Source organism: Scyliorhinus canicula, chromosome 11, assembly GCF_902713615.1.
Source record: "Scyliorhinus canicula chromosome 11, sScyCan1.1, whole genome shotgun sequence".
NCBI lineage: Eukaryota > Metazoa > Chordata > Chondrichthyes > Carcharhiniformes > Scyliorhinidae > Scyliorhinus > Scyliorhinus canicula.
The window spans coordinates 23,720,116-23,739,949 of record NC_052156.1 but is presented as its reverse complement, the minus strand read 5'-3'; the positions used below and the strand labels follow the sequence as shown (position 1 = coordinate 23,739,949).

Here is a 19,834-nt window from a genome sequence, read left to right as displayed (position 1 = left end):
GATACAAACACCCCCCCCCCCCCCCCCCCCCCCCCCTCCACCCCCGACCCAGCCTCAGCTGTCAGAAGCGCCACCATGGGCAAAACGATGAAGGGACGCTCTCTGCAACCAGCTACCGAGGGACCTTTGGATTTCTGTGGGAAGGGGTGTAATAACCCTTGTGAGACCCACTGGGACGGCCTAATTAATCTCCCTATGGCACTGATGGTATACGAACTCGCCTGTTAACAGCTTGAACTAAAACAAAAGCAAATTACTGCGGATGCTGGAATCTGAAACCAAAGAGAAAATGCTGTAAAATCTCAGCAGGTCTGGCAGCATCTGTAGAGAGAGAAAACAGCTAACGTTTCGAGTTCAGATGACTCTTTGTCACTTTGAATTTGACACTTATTCTGAATAGCAAACATTCATGTAAGAATTAAGCTACACTCACTAACACTATCTCTATCTGCTAACTATAACTATTATAGCTTAACTAACTCTGCAAAACACTATGGATCTTATCTTCTTCAGCTCCAAGTCTGACCTCCCAAGCCCAAGAGTCAGCGCAATTTACAGTACTGTCCCTTAGCTCTCTCTAGTGGCTAGGCTTAATATAACATTAACTCTTCACATACTGTACATTTGTATAATGTCGCAACCCATAAATGAGGTCCTCAACCCACCTCGTTCACCGAAAACATCTAGCTTTTTCTCACATTTAACCTGTAACCCGAGAATGCCCCGAACCTCTCTAATAAGCCAATAATTCTCCCCATACTTTCCAGCAGGTCAGACATGTACAACAGCAGGCCGTCCGCATACAGCGACACCCGGAGCTCCCTACTTCCCCTCATAATATCCTGCCACTCAGCCTACCCCCCAAGGGCTCTACCGCTAGCACAAACAACAGCGGCGACAGCGGACTCCCCTGCCTCGTTTCCCTATGCAACCGAAGCTCCATCAGCTCGTCTTGTTTGTCCGTACACTCGCCACTGGGGCTACGTGCAGCAGATGCACTAATGCCACAAACCTTGGCCTTTGGACCCTAACCTTCCCAGAACCTCGAACAAGTACCATCACTCCACCCGATCGAAAGCCTTCTCCGCGTCCATAGATACCACTACTTCTGGTAACCGTCCCCTCGACGTGGTCATGATCACATTTAATAACCGCCTAATATTATTGGAGAGTTGCCTACCCTTCATGAAGCTTGTTTGTTCCTCTGCAACCACCCCTGGAAAGCATCCTTATACCGTCCCCTCCACTAACTTAGCCAAAAGTATCACACCTGCATTTATCAGTGATATGAGGCTTTATGACCCACACTTTAACGTGATTGTCGCCTGTGTCATTGTCTCGGGCAGCTCCCCTTTCTCTAGCACCTCGCTAAACACCCCCAATAAACATGGAGCCAACACCGTTGCAAACTCCTCAGTTCCAGCATACAGTTAAAGTCCCCTCCCATAATCAACTGATGCATGGCCAAGTCTGGAATCGTTCCCAACAACCACCTCACAAACCCCATGTCGTCCCAATTCTTTGCATATACATTCACTGGCACCACTGGTGTCACCTCCAGCACCCCGCTTACTACCATGTATCTCCTCCCTAGATCCCGCGCTTCTTTGGCACTTACAAACCCCATCTTCTTACCAGGATGGCCACCTCCCGCGACTTTGAATCAAACCCCAAGTCTGTCCCACCCATCCCTTTCTCAACCTAACCTGATCCCTCCCCCCGAGGTGCTTCTCCTGCAGAAAGACCACCCCGCCTTTGAGCTCCTCAAGTGCGCAAAGACCCGACACCTCTTCACTGGCCAGTTCAGTCCCTGCACAATTCCATGTTCTGAACTTTATCGGAGGCTTGCCCCTCCATTCCCCACTACTGTCTGCCATTCTCCCCTTCCAATTATGTCCCCTTTAATTTCACCCTAAACCGGGTCCATCCAAGATGACCATGCTTCTCCTCCAACACTGCCACATCGCTAACCCCTTGCCCCCCCCCCCACCTAGCAAATCCCCGCAGCCATCTCCCCCACTTTACTTCCGTTCACCAGCATTACCTGCCAGCATGGCAGCTCCTCCCGGAAGTTTCCTCGTATCTACCCATCTACCCTCCCCCCACCCTCTCCTCCCTGGTCTGTGTAAACGGCTCCCTGCAGTCCTCCCCCTCCCCCACCCAAATAAAGACGCATCCACAGGTCACCTCCTACAAAGAATAAACACCACCATAAGCGGCGTGGGGTGGGGGGGGGGGGGGGCAGCAGCAGTTGCCCCCCCTTATAAATGCATTGCCCCTTAACAAATAATTGTCACAATGAAATCACTCCACCTGAGAAGAGAGAAAACCCCCCCACCCTACGGTCTCACACTACCCACATCCTCCAAACTCCATTCTTCCAACTCCTATGGTGGGACTTCATCCTGAGACCTGTCTCCAGCCAATTAATGCCCTAAGGAGCATTTAGTGGCTGCAGGACAGTTGGTATCTGCTGGAACACTCTGGGCTGGGATTCTGTAAAAACACAGCTAAGTGTTGACGTCGGAGTAAACACTGGAGTGTTTCACGCCGGTGTCAACGGGCCACTTGGCCCAGCGATTTTATAGCCCACAGGGGGCCAGCCGGAGTGCTCCTGTGCTGCTTCAGCTGCCTTACTCGGCCCTACACTGCTTGTCGTGGGTTCATGCATGCGCGCGGCCGATACCCCGCCTCCCACCAGGATTGCCACCGTAACCCCGATGCTGAGCTCCCGCCGGGTGGAACCATACGAGAACCGCACCGGCGGGAACTCGGCCGGTCAACCGCAGAGAATCGCCGTGGGGGTCTCTTTCAACGGCCTCCGACCGTCCCCACGCCGAGCGCCATTTCGGCGCGGAGGCTCAGAGAATCCAGGCCATGAGATCCAGAAAATCCTGCCCATAAATCCTAGCCCAAAGGAAATTACTACTGTTTTAGAGCTTACAGAACATTCCTTACATGCCTGCCAAGTTTCCCCTTTCTCTTCATTGTTATCATTGTTATCCTATTCCTCTCCTTCCTCCACCTGCCACTTTCATGTTGCGGCTCATTTTCAACTATTCAGTAAAAGTCTCTTTGGATAACCGTGATATGCAGTATCAACAAAGGGTCATATGGACTCGAAACACTCGCTCTTTTCTGTCCTTACAGCTGCTGCCAGACCTGTTGACATTTTCCAGCATTTTCTCTTTGGTTTCAGATTCCAGCATCCGCAGTAATTTGTTTTTCACAAGAGAAAGGTGGTTTTGCTAAACTTATACAAGACACTAGTCAGACCTCAGTTGCAATGTAATGTACATTTATGGACATCACACTGCAGAAAGGATGTAAATGCATTAGAGAAAGTGCAGAAGCAGTTTACAAGAATGGTTCCAGGCATTAGAAACTTCAGTTATGAGGATAGAGGTTGGGAATGTTCTCGGAGTGAAGAAGGCTAAGAAGAGATTTGATAGAGATGTTCAAATTCATAAGGGGGCTGGGCATAGTAGATAGTGAGGAACTGTTCCTGCTTGTTAAACGAGAAGGCACAGATTTAAAATGATATGCAAAAGAAGCTAATGTGATGTGAGAAAAAACATTTTCACACGACGAGTGGTTCTGGTCTGAAATGCACTGCCTGGAAGCATAGTGGAGGTAGGTCCAATCAAGGCATTCAAGAGTGTATTAGATGATTACCTGAAGAGAAAGAATGTGCAGAGGTATGAGGGAAAGGCAGGCGAATGGCACAAAGTCATGATGCTCATTTGGAGAGACGATGTAGACATGATGGGCTAAATGGCCTCTTTCTGTGCGTACCAATTCTGTGATTCTGTGAAAAGATCCATGGACCTTTTCTGATGCTGGCATCCACTGGTACTCATTTAATGCATGTCATAGCTGTGGTATTCTTTGTGGTTCAGATCCTAGGATGGTTGGTGTCGTGTTCATAAAGACCACAACTAGCTTTTGTATTAAACAAAGCTAAAGATTTATTTACACTACTTAATTGAATTCAACCTTTTACTTCTGTATAATAAACAATTGACAATAAATATACAATCTACACTCATGTACCACTAATCTCTACACTAATACACTAACTACAATCTGCTCTCACTCACACTAGCTTTCCTACAGTCTTTCTCCTAGCCTTATCCTCAACACTCTCCCAGAAGGCTGATATAGATGCTTTATATAGTTCTGCATCTAGCTCACTCTAGTGGTTGATTTGGACATAACATTAACCCTGACATTATTGTACATTTCTCATAATGTCACAAAAGCAAGCTATCTGTGACCTGGATAATGATTTTCTGCGCACTGTTTTATCGCTATTATCTGGGAAGAGCCTGTGCTTAAAAAAAGTTGAAAGCTTTTATCATTTTTACCTTTGCTTACAGAAAATATTGATGTAGTTCTTTAATGCATATTTAGCTCAGTAGATGTCACAATGCGTTTATGCCTTCCTTCGTGAGACATAACCTCTTCCTCCGCTCCTTGGTGAGGTAGAAGCAGACCTTCTCAAAGCACCAGGTATAGTGGCTGGAGCAGTAATAGACCCTGGTAATTTTCCTCATCTATATCCATGGACTTCTCTCGACCAATTTTCCTAATTATACGCCTCCTCCATGTACAGCAAAGAAAGACTTGGTGATTCAAGCATCCTACTGTGTGAACTAAACCCATTGACTTGCTGTTAACAATCCATGTGTTTGGTTGCTCTTGGAGATTTGTCAAATTTCTCCACTGCCTGGACACAATAGTTTAGAGCCGGTGTTATTAATATGATCTGGATGAGAAAACAAACTGAAACTCAGAATACTTCTGAGTTGAGCTATAATTGGCACTATTAGGCTCTTAGCAAGCCAACGAAATTGGTGTTAACATGCTTTGGCTTGGTTCCTGGAGGAATTTGGGAATTGGGTTAAAATGCGCAAATAGTCCACGACTGCTAAATGGGTTCATGTTAATTCATACTTGGTACATTTATCAGCTTTTAAACAAAGTAATTTCTCTCTCCTTACAGTTCTTTCCTTTAGCCTAGTTACTCTCCAGCTGCTATGAAATTAAGCTCTGCCCAAATTTAATTCTTCACGCTATAATGCATATCTGGATGACTCTATGCATTGGACATTTCATCTCCTGTAATGGGAAGTGTTTTGTCATTGGGTCTGAGGTTATATTGAAGCATGTTAGTCCTTTATCCTTTCCTGTTGAGGCCATTTACATGCATTTTTCAGCCCCCTACGTGTGCATTTTTTGTTTAGTTCACAGCTGTTGAACCCCATGGGAGAACACAGCTGCTCTTTTACATGAAGGAGGTTGGTTTTATCCTTTCAGCTGCTTTCTCAGGAGGCTGGATGTGGTCGACTTGAAATGCTCAATCAGTCCACTTAAGTGTGCACAGATGACAATTTAAAAATAACATTTTACGGCCGTTAGCTTTGTTACTGTTCCTCTGGAGATCTTTAGCTGTCGAAATGCTACAAACATGCCGATGCTGTTTCAAGTTTTTCTTTTATTCATTCCTGGGGATGTGTACATCACTAGCAAAGTTAGCATTTACTCTCCGTCCATAGATACCAGAAAACATAGTGCTAGACTTTCTTTTAAAACTGCTGAAACTTTCTCTGTAACTGTTTGATTCCAGAGAGTGACTTGCTAAGTCAATTCAGAAAGCCATTAAGAATCATTCACATCGGTGTGTGACTTTTTAAACAATAAAATAATTCATTCATCATGAATAGGCCTGCATTTATTTCCCATCCTTACTTGGCCTTGAAAAGGAGATAGTATGTCACCATCTAGAAGGATAACAGCAACGGGTGCATGGAAACACCACCACCTACTCCAAATTCCCATCAAAGCCACGCAACATCCTGACTTGGAACTCGCTCTTTAACAGCACTTTGGAAGTACCATCACCGTAGGGGTCAGAGATTGTCATCCCTTGGCTCTATTTATAGTATGCTACTTCTATACATGGGGAGGTCTTGTGGTGCAGTGGGTAGCATCCCTGCCTCTGAACCAGATGGTCTGGATTCAAATGGGCAGCACGGTAGCACAAGTGGATAGCACTGTGGCTTCACAGCGCCAGGGTCCCGGGTTCGATTCCCCGCTGGGTCACTGTCTGTGCGGAGTCTGCACGTTCTCCCCGTGTCTGCGTGGGTTTCCTCCGGGTGCTCCGGTTTCCACAGTCCAAAGATGTGCAGGTTAGGTGGATTGGCCATGCTAAATTGCCCTTCGTGACCAAAAAGGTAAGGCGGGGTTATTGGGTTACAAGGATAGGGTGGAAGTGAGGGAAGTGGGTCGGTGCAGACTCAATGGGCCAAATGGCCTCCTTCTGCACTGTATGTTCTATGTTAAACAAGTCCCACCCCAGAACTTGCTGCTCAGAGAAGATGCTTTCATAACATGGCCAAACAAGTGGATTATCAACCCATTGATCCTTCCAGTACACACTAATGCCAGGTGGCAAGAACTGGATAGATACCTGGTCAGCTATGTGATTGAAAGAAAATTAGAGACTACCATTATTATCCACAGCTCCAGACTACAACATTCATGCCACAAACCTGTGATTTACTTTTTACTTTATCACGTGCTGCTCTCAGCATACTCATCGACACTTCTCATTGAACCTAGCTTGATGGTAGGATGAGGGATATGCTGGAATATATATGCAGGTGATGGAATACAATTCTTCTGCTGATGATGGCCCCCATTGCCCCTTGAATACCCAGCATTGAGCTGCTTGTTCTGTTTTGAATCTTTCCCATTTAGCATGTAGCCAGTAATGCCGCACAACATTATTAATGGTGGCGGCAGTGTGAAGACACGACTTCAATTCTGCAATGATGTTCTTTCTCTCTATCCTAAGGCTGATATTGGTGTAGAGCAATACCAGTCATTATCCATTCGGGTGGTTAAGCAAAATGCATCAGGAGTAGCAAATTTGCTGACAACCCCTGATGTTAAAGACAAGAGTATCCCAAAACACAAAAGGATAACTTGAAACAGCAGTTCTTAATGGTGTATATTTTCAATTTGGTATATTATGAGGAAAGATATGCAAAGCAGTGAGGAACAGCCCAGACGTGTTGTAATCAATTCATAATTTTTAAAAATAATTTAAAAGAAATACACAATAAGAAAGACTACAATACAAAACAACAATACACTTAATAATAATGATAATCGCTATACACACAATGCATCTCATGAGCTTAACCCCTGTTCCCAACTATTTACATTTCTGAACTCTGAAAAATGCCACTTTTCCAAACAACATCCGATAATATGTAACTCCATGAGCTAAATGCAATGTATAGTTACTACCCATAAGTTCTCTTTAGTTTTGGAAAACCTCTCTTTAGTTCAGCTTGGCAGTTCCTCTCTCTGAGAGAGGCAGCAACTTTTTTTGGGAGAGTCTGCTTTCTCCAGCTGGGTGTGGCTATGGTAGTAGCTGCTCCTCTGCTACTATTCAGTTATCCTGCTATGGATGTACTGTTTCCCTCCTTTGATATTACCCTTTCTAGATAGCCCCCATGGAGCAGGCTTTGAGTATATAGGTGTAAATTATTTTCCTATTTCACCACTTTGTTCTCACTACTTCTACAGTTCAAAAACCTATTTCTGTACACCATTGGTCAACCCCTAGTCACTTAGGTAAACACTTGTTTTCCTAGTACGATGCTAGTTTGCATATCAAAAACACCTTCAACAGATGCACATGTATCAGTTTCCCTTTTATCCAATTCTTCATTTCATCCCAATTTATTTTTAATCTTGAATTTGCTCAATTCTTGAGTCTTCTTTTTACTCTAATATCTTGACAGAGTGCATTACTATGATGCCTCCTTCATATTTGTGAACTAACCATTGAATTATTTATTATGTGTTCCATGGTCTGTTCTGTCCATGACCACAGTCGCACACTAGAGAGGTTTTAATTTTGTGTTTGTGCATCAAGTATCCACATTTGCTGTGCTTTTTGGGACATATTTTATGGTTACCCATGAGTTCATGAAATATCAAAATTAGGAATCTTCTGCATTAGGTCTTTCACAAGGTGTTTGTGACTTCTGATAAACCCCATTCAGCTTTTAAAAACTTAACCAAGGTTGCAGTTGCGTTGTTGAAGGTTCAAAAGAGTTTGTGTGACTTCAGGCAATGTTCAGGCATGTCATTGAGGTCCTGCTGGATGGGAAGACGGTTGTTCTCCTCAATTTGTTGAACTTCCCAGGAGGTTACAACATCACAGGCATCCAAAGTGTTGGAATCAACTTGAGAGTTTCATTAATTTACCATATTGTGTTCAGTTTGACATCAGCAAGCTGAGTGTGACTACCTCTGGTCCCATACCAGAGTACAGTACTCAACTACAGAGTACACAAGGACCGTTGCTGTTGCCTGAAGCACTGTGGTTGAACAAACACAACATTTGCCAGCTTCTGACCCTTGTCTTTGTCTTTGCAGCCATTTTCTTCAGTTGCCATGATGGGATAGCATATAGACTAGCTTCACACCGAGAAAGGTCAGAGTGGGGACATGTTCCACGGCATTAAGGTGTTGTTTCAGAAACTAGCCAATTAGGACTGTGTGGTGGTCACTCTAATTTTATCATACACAGATGCATCTGCAACAACTAGATTGATGAGGGTGTGGCCTAATAGATTTGGTTTTCTCAACACACACCAGAAGCCTAGTTTAGCAGTAATGTCATTCAGAATTTGAGCAGTTTCGGTAGTAGTGGCGTTACTGAGCCACTTTGGTGATTGCCATTGAAGTCCCCACCAATGTATATTCTGTGCCCTCACTACATTTTTCTTCCCAGTGGTTTTCAAACACAAGGAACTGATTCATCAGCTGAGGGAAGAGAGCTGTAGATAAGGCTTCCTTCCCAATATTTGATCTGATGCAATGAGGCCTCATGGGGTCCGAAGTCAATGTTGAACCACTCCTCCCCAACTGTACCCTACGTCGATGCCACCTGTAGTGTTTCGATCTGTCGTGTCAGTGGTGGCAGAGGGGCCTAGGGGCTGACTTTACTCAGAAATAGGTAGAGTGGTGCAGCAGGTGAGATAAAAAGGCGAGGTAGCTCCCAGCCCCAAAGGCAGCTTTCCTCGTTATGTTGCTTGGCACATAGCCAAAACAAAATGAAGAGGCAGATCACACGACATCGCGCTAGCAGGGAGCCCGCCCTGCCTGAAACATATCTACAAAAAATTTAAATCAGAAACCTGCTCCCGCCCCAAACACCGCATCCTCTCCACCCCCCTCCCTCAGACATGCCAGGAGCAGTGCCAAAGGGAGGTGCCAGGAAACTGCCCGGGCATGACCCCCCTCCCGCCAGGGAATGTGCTCACCTATGCGCCTCTGGCTCTGCTCACCAGGTGCATGTCATGGGGGACCTGTCGTGAATCATGGACAATCTAACAGGAGGAGGAGGGGAGAGGGGGGTGTCTATCGCGTGTAAGGACATGCTGTGGGATTCTCCGTCGGCGGAATCCTGTCTTCGCCGGCAGCGTACCCATGCCCGTGGGTTTCCCGAAGGCATGGGGTGGTCACAATGGGAAGCCCCATTGGCCGGCTGTGGGGATGGAGAATCCCGCTGCCAGCAGGGGGGGTGGGCGCAGTGCTGGGGCTAGCGCGATGGAGAATCCCGCTGCCAGCAGGGGGGGGTGGGCGCAGTGCTGGGGCTAGCGCGATGGAGAATCCCGCTGCCAGCGGGGGGGGGGGGGGGCGCAGTGCTGGGGCTAGCGCGATGGAGAATCCCGCTGCCAGCGGGGGGGGGGGGGGGGCGCAGTGCTGGGGCTAGCGCGATGGAGAATCCCGCTGCCAGCGGGGGGGGGGGGGGGCGCAGTGCTGGGGCTAGCGCGATGGTGAATCCAGCTGCCAGCGGGGGGGGGGGTGGGGAATCCTGTTGCCAGCGGGGGGGGTGGGCGCGGTGCTGGGGCTAGCGCGATGGAGAATCTCGCTGCCAGCAAGGGGGGGGGGGGGGCGCTGTGCTGGGGCTAGCGCGATGGAGAATCCTGTTGCCAGCAGGGGGGGGGGGGGGTGGGCGCAGTGCTAGGGCTAGCATGATGGAGAATCCCGCTGCCAGCAGCGGGGGGGGGGGGTGGGGGTGGGTGCAGTGCTGGTGCTAGTGCGATGGAGAATCCCGCTGCCAGCAGGGGGGGTGGGCGCGGTGCTGGGGCTAGCGCGATGGAGAATCCCGCTGCCAGCAGGGGGGGTGGGCGCGGTGCTGGGGCTAGCGCGATGGAGAATCCCGCTGCCAGCAGGGGGGGGTGGGCGCGGTGCTGGGGCTAGCGCGATGGAGAATCCCGCTGCCAGCGTGGGGGGGGGGGGTTTGGGGGTGGGGGGGGGCGCAGTGCTGGGGCTAGCGCGATGGAGAATCCCGCTGCCAGCGGGGGGGGGGGGGGGCGCAGTGCTGGGGCTAGCGCGATGGAGAATCCCGCTGCCAGCGAGGGGGGGGGGGGGCGCAGTGCTGGGGCTAGCGCGATGGAGAATCCCGGTGCCAGCGGGGGGGTGGGCGCGGTGCTGGGGCTAGCGCGATGGAGAATCCCGCTGCCAGCAGGGGGGGGGTGGGCGCGGTGCTGGGGCTAGCGCGATGGAGAATCCCGCTGCCAGCAGGGGGGGTGGGCGCAGTGCTGGGGCTAGCGCGATGGAGAATCCCGCTGCCAGCGGGGGGGGGGGGGGGCGCAGTGCTGGGGCTAGCGCGAAGGAGAATCCCGCTGCCAGCAGGGGGGGTTGGGCACAGTGCTGGGGCTAGCGCGATGTAGAATCCTGTTGCCAGCAGGGGGGTGGGGGGGGGGGGCGCAGTGCTGGGGCTAGCGCGATGGAGAATCCTGTTGCCAGCAGGGGTGTGGGGGGGGGGGGCGCAGTGCTGGGGCTAGCGCGATGGAGAATCCCGCTGCCAGCAGGGGGGTGGGGGGGGGGCGCAGTGCTGGGGCTAGTGCGATGGAGAATCCCGCTGCCAGCAGGGGGGTGGGGGGGGGGGGGGCGCAGTGCTGGGGCTAGCGCGATGTAGAATCCTGTTGCCCGCTCCCACCGCCGATTCCGTCCACCAGAAAATGGGAGTGAAAAATTCCTCCCAGGATTTTAGCTGATAGGTATAATTCTGTAAGTAAGACTAGTCTGTGGGTCACCTCTCCTGATGCTGGCATAAGTCCAAATTTACTTAGGAGGTCTTTGCAGGCTTAACTGCTTTTGTCTTGTTTGAATCCAATGATTTGGTCAATGTTGAGTGATCATATGGTTTCATTACTTTTTTTTCCTCATTCACTCACGGGTTGTGCGCATCTCAAGAAAGGTCAGCATTTGTTGGCAATCACTAATTGTCCTGGAGAACATTGTGGTGAACTGCCTTTTTATAACTACTGCAGACACGCATGTATTGCTGTTGGGAAGGGATTTTTTTGCAGTGGTTTGTTGCAACTGAATGGCTTCAGAGTGCAATTAAACGTGAACCACATTTCTGTGGGACTGGAGTCACAGATAGGTCAGACTGGATAAGGGCACATGTTTCCTTCCAGAAAGGGCATTAGAGATCCGACTTGGTTTTTACGACAATCCAATAACGTCATGGCCGCCATTACCAACTTTTTATTTCAGATTTTCTTCTATTTAACTGAATTCAAATTCACAAATTGCCATGATGGGATTTGAACAGTAACATATTACTAAATTACCATTGCCTCTGATTAAAGGATGAACTCCTCCTGGTCTAAGTAAAGAGTTTTATAGTCCTATGATTTTAAAATACACAAAAACAGGACTATACTATGCTAAGACAATTATGAATTACTACACATGCACAGTTTATATAGAACGTACCCCGTGTTCCAAAATATATCTACGATTCCTGAACTCCTTTAGACTTCCCTGTTTCCCCAAACATCCAAATTAAATAAATCTATAAGTTAAAACCAGCTTATAGTTGCCTCAAAATATAAAGCTGATAATCAAATCTGAGAAACGTCTTTTCCTAGACCAGTGGGGATATCTAAACACCTTTTACAAATGTTTCTGCACTGCCTAGGCTCTAAATTGCAGAGGCTGTTAGGTTTAAAACTTGGCCTCCAGGATGCTAGCTGGAAACTAGCTTGTCTGCTTCTGAGGCTGCGAGGTGTCACCTGGTTTCCCTTGCTTCTGATGGGCTGGGCAATTATACCATTGTTCCACTTTTATTCTGCCTTCTGTGTATTTGGCTGTCTGTCCTCCCCCAAATTCCTTGACTCCAGAAATTAACATGCGTATGTCGCCCTGATCTTGCAATCACCAAGATAATCTGTTTCTACTCATAGGGGATTCACACCTGATTCTATCTTCTGCAGGTTGAACACCCTTATCTGAAATTCCAACATCTGCACTTTTTTTGAGCGCCGACGTGATGTCACAAATAGGAAATCCCACGAGGTTCCTGGGCGATGCACAGTTCCCAATGCGCACCGCACATGCACAGTTCCCAATGTCCCGCACATGCCCAGTTCCCAACTTGCACCCACATGTGCAGTTCCCAATGTTCCACACATGGGCAGTTCCCAAGGCACGGAGCACATGAGCAGTTCCCAATGTTCCACACATGCACTGTTCCCAATGCGCACCGCACATGCGCAGTTCCCAACGTGTGCTGCACCTGTGCAGTATATACGAAATTTGAAAAATTCCAACATCTGATACACAATCTGTCTCGAGCATTTCGGATAAAGGATGCTCAACCTGTAATCTCGTTATTGGAAGATATGCTCTCATCCGGCCTTTTGAATACTGGCTACTGCTGTCACTGGGCAGATTTGTACTTGTTAGTGGATAGGTCACATCCTACTATGTCTTGTTCCATTTGTGTTACTGCTGTTTCTAGGCAAATCCATGACACTGATGTAAAAGATTTGTTTTTCTGAAATTAGAATTAACTGCAATTATTCTTCCAGATTTTTGTAAATGACATTCCATTAATTGGTTTTCACAATGAGACAAGAAATGGAATTTTGCTGGGAACGACTCAGGTTCTTCAACTGCAGAAGAATAGATGTGACACCAATGACACTGTAATAATAGAGGTATGTGTAAAATACTACTGTATATATAGACAGGCCTGTGGTACTCATGGCTTCTATTGACAGTCTTACCTGGCTGGGCGACATTGAGTGAGCTGTGGGATCTGCTGCTTCTCCCTGTTCAGTTTTTCTTTATTGCTTTCTGACAAGATAGGCTGAAGAAATACTATTACAAGGCTTCGAGCTTTTTCACAGCAACTGGAAGGACCCTGTCAAAATCAAACTACTGAATGCAACTATTGATAATACATTTTTCTGGGATTTTTGTAAGCACCCCTTGTGGCATTGTTGAAATCAGGAACTTGCGATATGGAGAATTGAAGGGGTTGACCCACATCTGATCACTCCAAGTGCATTATTTGGAAGGGGCTGGTTTAGCACAGTGGGCTAAACAGCTGGCTTGTAAGGCAGAACAAGGCCAGCAGTGTGGGTTCAATTCCCGTACCGGCCTCCCCGAACATGCGCCGGAATGTGGCGACTAGGGGATTTTCACTGTAACTTCATTGAAGCCTACTTGCGACAATAAGCTATTATTATTATTAATGGCGTTTGAGGATTTTATGGTTCTCAAGAAAACGTGACAGATGGCCAACTCCAGACATATGCCTATAGGATCAGTCAACAAATTCCAGTGACTCTGTTAGTATCGATAGAATTCCCTAATCTATCATATATTTAAATACAGTGGGTGGAATTTCCCACTCTCAGCAGCACAGCAGGAATCATGTTGGGCATGAGTAGGTGGGAGGCAAAAACTCTGTTCCCTGTTGGCATTTTGTTCCTCTGAATACAAGACTGGTTAAAGGTGGGTTGAGCTTCCTGCTAAATGATGTCAGAACCGAATTGGCATGCATTAGCATCTCTTATATGTTCATTAAATTAAAATCCCCTCATGGGAATTAAGTTCCCTTTCCAAATTAAGTATCCAGCCAGTGAGAATTTAGAACTGTATATAAATGGTGTGCACCTGGCAAATTTCACCTCTTCACAGATTTTGAGGTCAGTACAGATTGTTATCACCCTCTTGAGGATCTTGCATAACTTCACTCACAGAATCATAGAATTTACAGTGCTAAAGAAGGCCATTCAGCCTATCAAATCTGCACTGGCCCTTGGAAAGACACTCCACCCAAACCTACACCTCCAACCTATCCCCGTAACCCAGTAACCCCACCTAACCTTTTGGACACTAAGGGCAATTTATCATGGCCAATCCACCTAACCTGCACATCTTTGGGCTGTGGCAGGAAACCAGAGCATCCGAAGGAAACCCATGCAGACATATTGGCCAGAATTCTCCAAAATTAGGGCTATGTCGCCACGCCCGCCGGAAAATGGGCGCGAATCACTCCAGACTTTTTGATTCTCCAGTTTTAAGAGGGCTAGCAGGGCCCCTGTGTGCACCCTGCAGCTCCTGCTGCCAATGCAGGGGCCCTGCACTTCCGGCCGCGGGTCCGTGCACGCGTGCGGCGGCAGAGCCACACAGCGGGCCAGTGCAAAAGATGATAGGCCCCCCCGGATCGCGTGCGCCCGCTGATTAGTAACCCCCGATCGCAGGCCTGTCCATCGTGGAGCCCCTCCCGGAGCCTGATCCTCCCACCAGGACGGCCGGCGCGGCTGCGAGTCCGAGCTCCCGCCGGGTGGAACCAGGTTGGAACTATGCGGGCGGAACTCAGTGGGAACGCGGCCGGTCGATCGCAGAGAATCGCCGCTGGGGCCTCTTTTAACAGCCCCCGACCGGCGTTGCGTCACCGCGTGCATGCGGCTGGTGGCGATTCTCCGGTCTGCGGAGAATCACATCTCGGCGCCACGGGTCAAGCGTGATTTTGGCACGGAGGCTCGGAGAATCCTGGCCTTTGAGTGCCATTATCAAACACTATGTCAAGTCTGGACAAGGAGACAACACCATGTATTGCCCCTTGTAATTGTTTCTCCGGCACCCAAATGTATACCTCCCCAGTTTCCAACCACCCCCCACAACAAACAGATGCGTACTTATGTGTTAAAAATAATGTTACCAATTGTACAGAGTTGCTGCTGTTGAGCTGGTGCATAATACCAGTTATTTTATATTATTTTTTTGTTTGTTTTTTTTGTTATGTTTGTGTGCGCTCTTCTCTCTCTCTCTATGTATATATATATATATATATATATCTTATTCTGTGTACATAACAGTAAATATACTTTGTTCAAAAACCCAATAAAAAAACATTTATAAAAATAAAAGTCTGGACAAGGAAGGCAGGCGAAGGCCTGTGACGGAGGGTGCAGAGTGGAGTGAAGACTGGACATCTGAGGAAAGGAAGTGACCAGCGTAGTGGGGCCAATGTCAGGGAAGTGACGGATAATGGGGAGGAATGTCCAAGGAAGGAGGAAGGGAGTGTCTTAGATGTTGGGGAGGTGGGGTCGATTGTGGAGTTTGGGGGTTAACTCAGAGTATTGGTGATAAAAGGGGGCAGAGAGGTGGGTAGGATATGATAGAGTGGCAGGTCCAGGGTTGGAGTATGGCCGGTAAAGGGAGTCATCTAGGTTGGATCATGGAGGGGGAGTAAACAGGTGGCTCAGATAACAGGAGGGGGTAGGGTTAGAGTGGGCATGGGGATGGTAATGGGTTTTGGATCTTGGGAGGGATGTGTATTGTGATAGGGTCCAGGATAATGGAAAAGGTTCAAAGATGTCAGAGGGCAGAGGAATGGTGATATTGAGTGGGACTACGGTGATGGGAGGAAGCTGGTGGGTAACAGGGGGAACATAGAAGATGGTGGAGCATGTTTGAAAGGTGGTATGCACCATTTTTCCAGATTGATCTTGACCTCGCAGTTTGTCAGTCAGTGAGATCCCTCGAGGTGGAAGGGGGTCTTTTTAAGTGATGGAGTTCAAGGTCAGCGCATGAGGCCAACAAAAGGTACACACTAATAATTGAGGCGACTGGCTGTCAAAGATGCTCAGTTAAGCCCTCTTTGCAGTAAGTTTGATCCTGACTTGTGGTCTCATGACATTGAGATCCCAGCAAGGTGTGGAGCTGCAGTTAATTCTGTGCCATTTGCCTTTGGCTGCAGTCAGAGGCAGGGATGAATGGAAGGAGAGAGGTGGATGTCTCCAAGGCTAGTGGATGGCAGCCAACAGCAACTCCAAACTCCATCCTCCTGGTGAATAGTCATGGCCGTCAAGGGGTGATGTGGTTAGTCTTTCTCTGTTGCCAAGGCAATAGACACTTTGCAGAATTTTGAGGGTAGTGGAGACAAGCTGAAAAGTGTCTCGAGGCTTCTTGAACTTGGCCCTCACAGGCAAATGGTAAGTTCATTGACTGGTGAGAAGCTGCTATTAGGGATTGTGTTTTAATAGCTTTAACTAGAAAAAATGTATCATTTATAAAGAAGTAGCTCCTTGAATTTCAGTAAGGAACATTAGTAATAAGGAAGTAAATTTGAATCAAGTTAAGGTGAAATAAGGTAATAAAATAAACAAAATAAGATAAAGTTAGAGAGCGGAGCCAGGAGGATAAAGGAGTAAGAGCAAGACTGAGAATGGAGTGGATAAAGGACCGACAGAAAGAGTGAGAACGAGAGCGGAGTGTTAGTTTGGAACTCCTGAAGTGACATCAGGATTCAAAAAAGATGCAGGGCAAGTGGAAGCAGCTGATTGGGTGAGTACGGTCGGGGAATTATTTACTACTTTTATCACTTATAGATTTTAAGGTCTTATTTTGTGGTTCACCGTTTGTAAGGGCTATATTCTGTAACAACGAGGAGCAGGGAAGAAGGGCCCCAGTGTTCATTGATGTTATTTGACATAAGGTATCTTCCAAAAGGAGTAATTTAGTTTCAAGGGGTAAGTCATGGCAGGAGAGCTCAAAGGTGTGGTGTGCTCTTACTGCTTTGTGTGGGAAGACAGGAATATTTCCAGTGCTTGAGGCCAGCATGTGTGCAGGAAGGGTCTCTAGCTGTGCTCCTGAAAGCCCGAGTTTCGGAACTGGAGAGGTAGCTGGGGTCACTGCGGAGAATCTGCAAGATGGAGAGTATCGTGGATAGCACAAATAGAGAGGTGGTCATGCTGCACAGGCAGGAAGGGACTGGGTGACCTCCAGGAAGAGCAAGTGATGAACCATCAATCGAACGCGAGACTAGTTGCTGTACAAAAGTTAGGCTTTAATAAGCTAGAAGTTAGCCCTGTGGTCGACTACAGTAAATGGCCGACCGCTGGGCGTTCTGACTATTTATACCTCGGTATGGAGGCGTGGTTAACTCAGCCTCTCGACCAATCGGAGAGCCGTCACATGGCTGGTCTCAACCAATCGGTCGAGAGGCACATGACCGACCAGGGCCAATGGTAAGCCGGTGTTCTGCACCAATGGCAGACAGCTATGCAAATCATACCACCACAGCAAGGGAAATACCCAGCATTGCAGGAATCTTCTGTGATCATTCCCCTGCAAAATAGATATACCGCTTTGGATACTGTTGAGGGGAATGACCTCTCAGGGGAAAGAAGTAACAGCTAAATTTGTTGCACAACGATTGGCTCTGCTGCACAAGGGAGGACTAAAAAGTGTGGGAATGCTGTAGTTATAGGGGATTCAATTGTAAGGGGAATAGTGGCCGATCTTGTGGCCGCAATCGAGACTCCAGGATGGTATGTTACCTCCCTGGTGCTAGGGAGAAGGATGTCTCAGAGCAGCAACAAGACTTCTGAAGGGGGGGGGGGGGGGGGGGGGGTGAACAGCCAGTGGTCATGATACAAGAAACATAGGTTAAAAAATTAATGAAGTCCTAAAAGCAGAATATTGGGAATTAGGAAGTAAATTGAAAAGTAGGACCTCAAAGGTAGTGATCTCAGGATTATTACCAGTGCCACGTGCTAGTCAGATTAGAAGTAGCAGGATATATTTAATGCATACATGGGTGGAAAGATGGTGCAAGGGAAAGGGTTTCAGATTCCTGGAACATTAAGACCAGTTCTGGGGAAGGTGGAAACAGTGCAAATTGGACGGGTTACACCTGGGAAGGACCAGGACTAATATCCCAGGGGGAGTGTATGCGAGAGCGGTCGGGGAGGGTTTAAACTAAAATGGCAGAGAGAACGCAATGGGCGGGATTCTCCGACCCCCCACCCCCCGGGCCGGAAAGTAGAATCGCCGGGGGACGGCGTGAATCCTGCCCCGCCGGCTGCCGATTTCTCCGGTGATGGAGATTTGGCAGAGGCGGGAATCGGGCCGGTTGGCGGCCGCTGGTGGCGGCCCCCCCAGCGATTCTCTGGCCCCCGATGGGCCGAGTGCCCAACCATTTTTTGCCAGTCCCGCCAGCGCAAATTGGAGTAGGTCCTTACCGGCGGGACCTGGTGGCGCAGGCGGCCTCCGGGGTTCATGGGGGGGCGCGGGGGGATCTGGCCCCAGGAGGTGTCCCCATGGTGGCCTGGCCCGCGATCGGAGCCCACCGATCCGTGGGCGGGCCTGTGCCATGGGGGCACTCTATTCTTCCGCACCGGTGGCTGTAGCTGTCCGCTATTGCCGGTGCAGAAACAAAGCCCTCTGCGCATGCACGGGGATGACGCCAGCACACGCTGGCGCTCCCACGCATGCTCCAACCTGCGCCGGCCGGCGGAGGCCCTTTGGCACCGGTTGGCGTTGTGCCAAGCCCCTTTCCCGCCGGCCGGTGGGGCGCAAACCACTCCGGGGCGGGCCTAGCCCCTGAAGGTGCCGAGGATTCCGCACCTTTGGGGCGGCCTGATGCCGGAGTGGTTCACGCCACTCCGTCCCACCAGAGTTTCCCGCCCCGCCGATTACGGCAGAATCCAACCCAAGGTGACAGAGGAAGGATAAACACGGCCAAGAACAAAAGACAGAAAGGGGAATAAGAAAAGTGACAGGCAGAGAAATCAAAGGCCAGAATCAAGCAGGGCCTCAGTGAGAAATAGTGGAAATGGAACAAATAATGTTAAAAAGACAAGCCTTAAGCTTTGTGTTTTAATGAGTGGATCATTCACATTAAAGTGGATGAATTAATCACACAAATAGATGTAAACGGATATGAAATAGTCGGGATTACGAAGATATGGCAGCAGGGTGACCAGGATTGGGAACTGAACCTCCAGCCTTATGCAGTATTTAGGAAAGATAGACAAAATGGAAGAGGCCATTGCGTTGCATGGCTGGTTAAAGAGGAAATTAGTGCAATAGTGAGGTAAGATATTAGCTCCGACAATGTGGGATCTGTATGGGTAGAGCTGAGAAACACCAAGAGGCAAAAGATGTTAGTGAGGGTTGTATGTGACCCCCAAACTGTAGTGGTGAAGCTGAGAATGGCATTAAACACGTAATTAGAGACTCATGTATAAAAGAACATCTGTAATTTTGGATGACTTTAATCTGCATGTAGATTGGGCAAAACAAATTAGTAACAATACTATTGAGGAGAAATTTCTTGAGTGTATACAGGATGGCTTTCAAGACCAATACATTGAGGAACTAAGCAAAGAACAGGTTATCCTGGACTGGGAATTGTATAATGAGAAAGGAATACTTGGCAATCTAGATGTACGAGGCCCCTTGGGGATGAGTGACCATAATATAATAGAATTATTCACTATGATGGAGAGTGATGTAGTTGATTCTGAGACTCTGATCCTGAATCCTAATTAAGGAAACTACGATGGTATGAGGCAAGAGTTGGCTATGATGGATTGGGAAACGTTACTTAAAGGGATGATAGTAGATAAACAATGGTAAACATTCAAAGAGTGCATGGGGAACTGCAATAATTGTTTATTCCTGTCTGGAATAAGGTAAGACGGGAAAG

General features: G+C 48.2%; 1 protein-coding gene across 1 annotated transcript in view; it reads left to right on the top strand.

Annotated features, from left to right (window-relative positions):
- stab1 (stabilin 1) overlaps window positions 1-19,834 on the top strand; it is a 324,671-nt gene that overhangs the window by 169,131 nt on the left and 135,706 nt on the right. Inside the window, exon 35 of the mRNA XM_038812582.1 lies at window positions 12,915-13,043. Within this exon, the coding sequence (XP_038668510.1) occupies window positions 12,915-13,043 (129 nt within the window). The remainder of the gene's footprint in view (window positions 1-12,914; window positions 13,044-19,834) is intronic.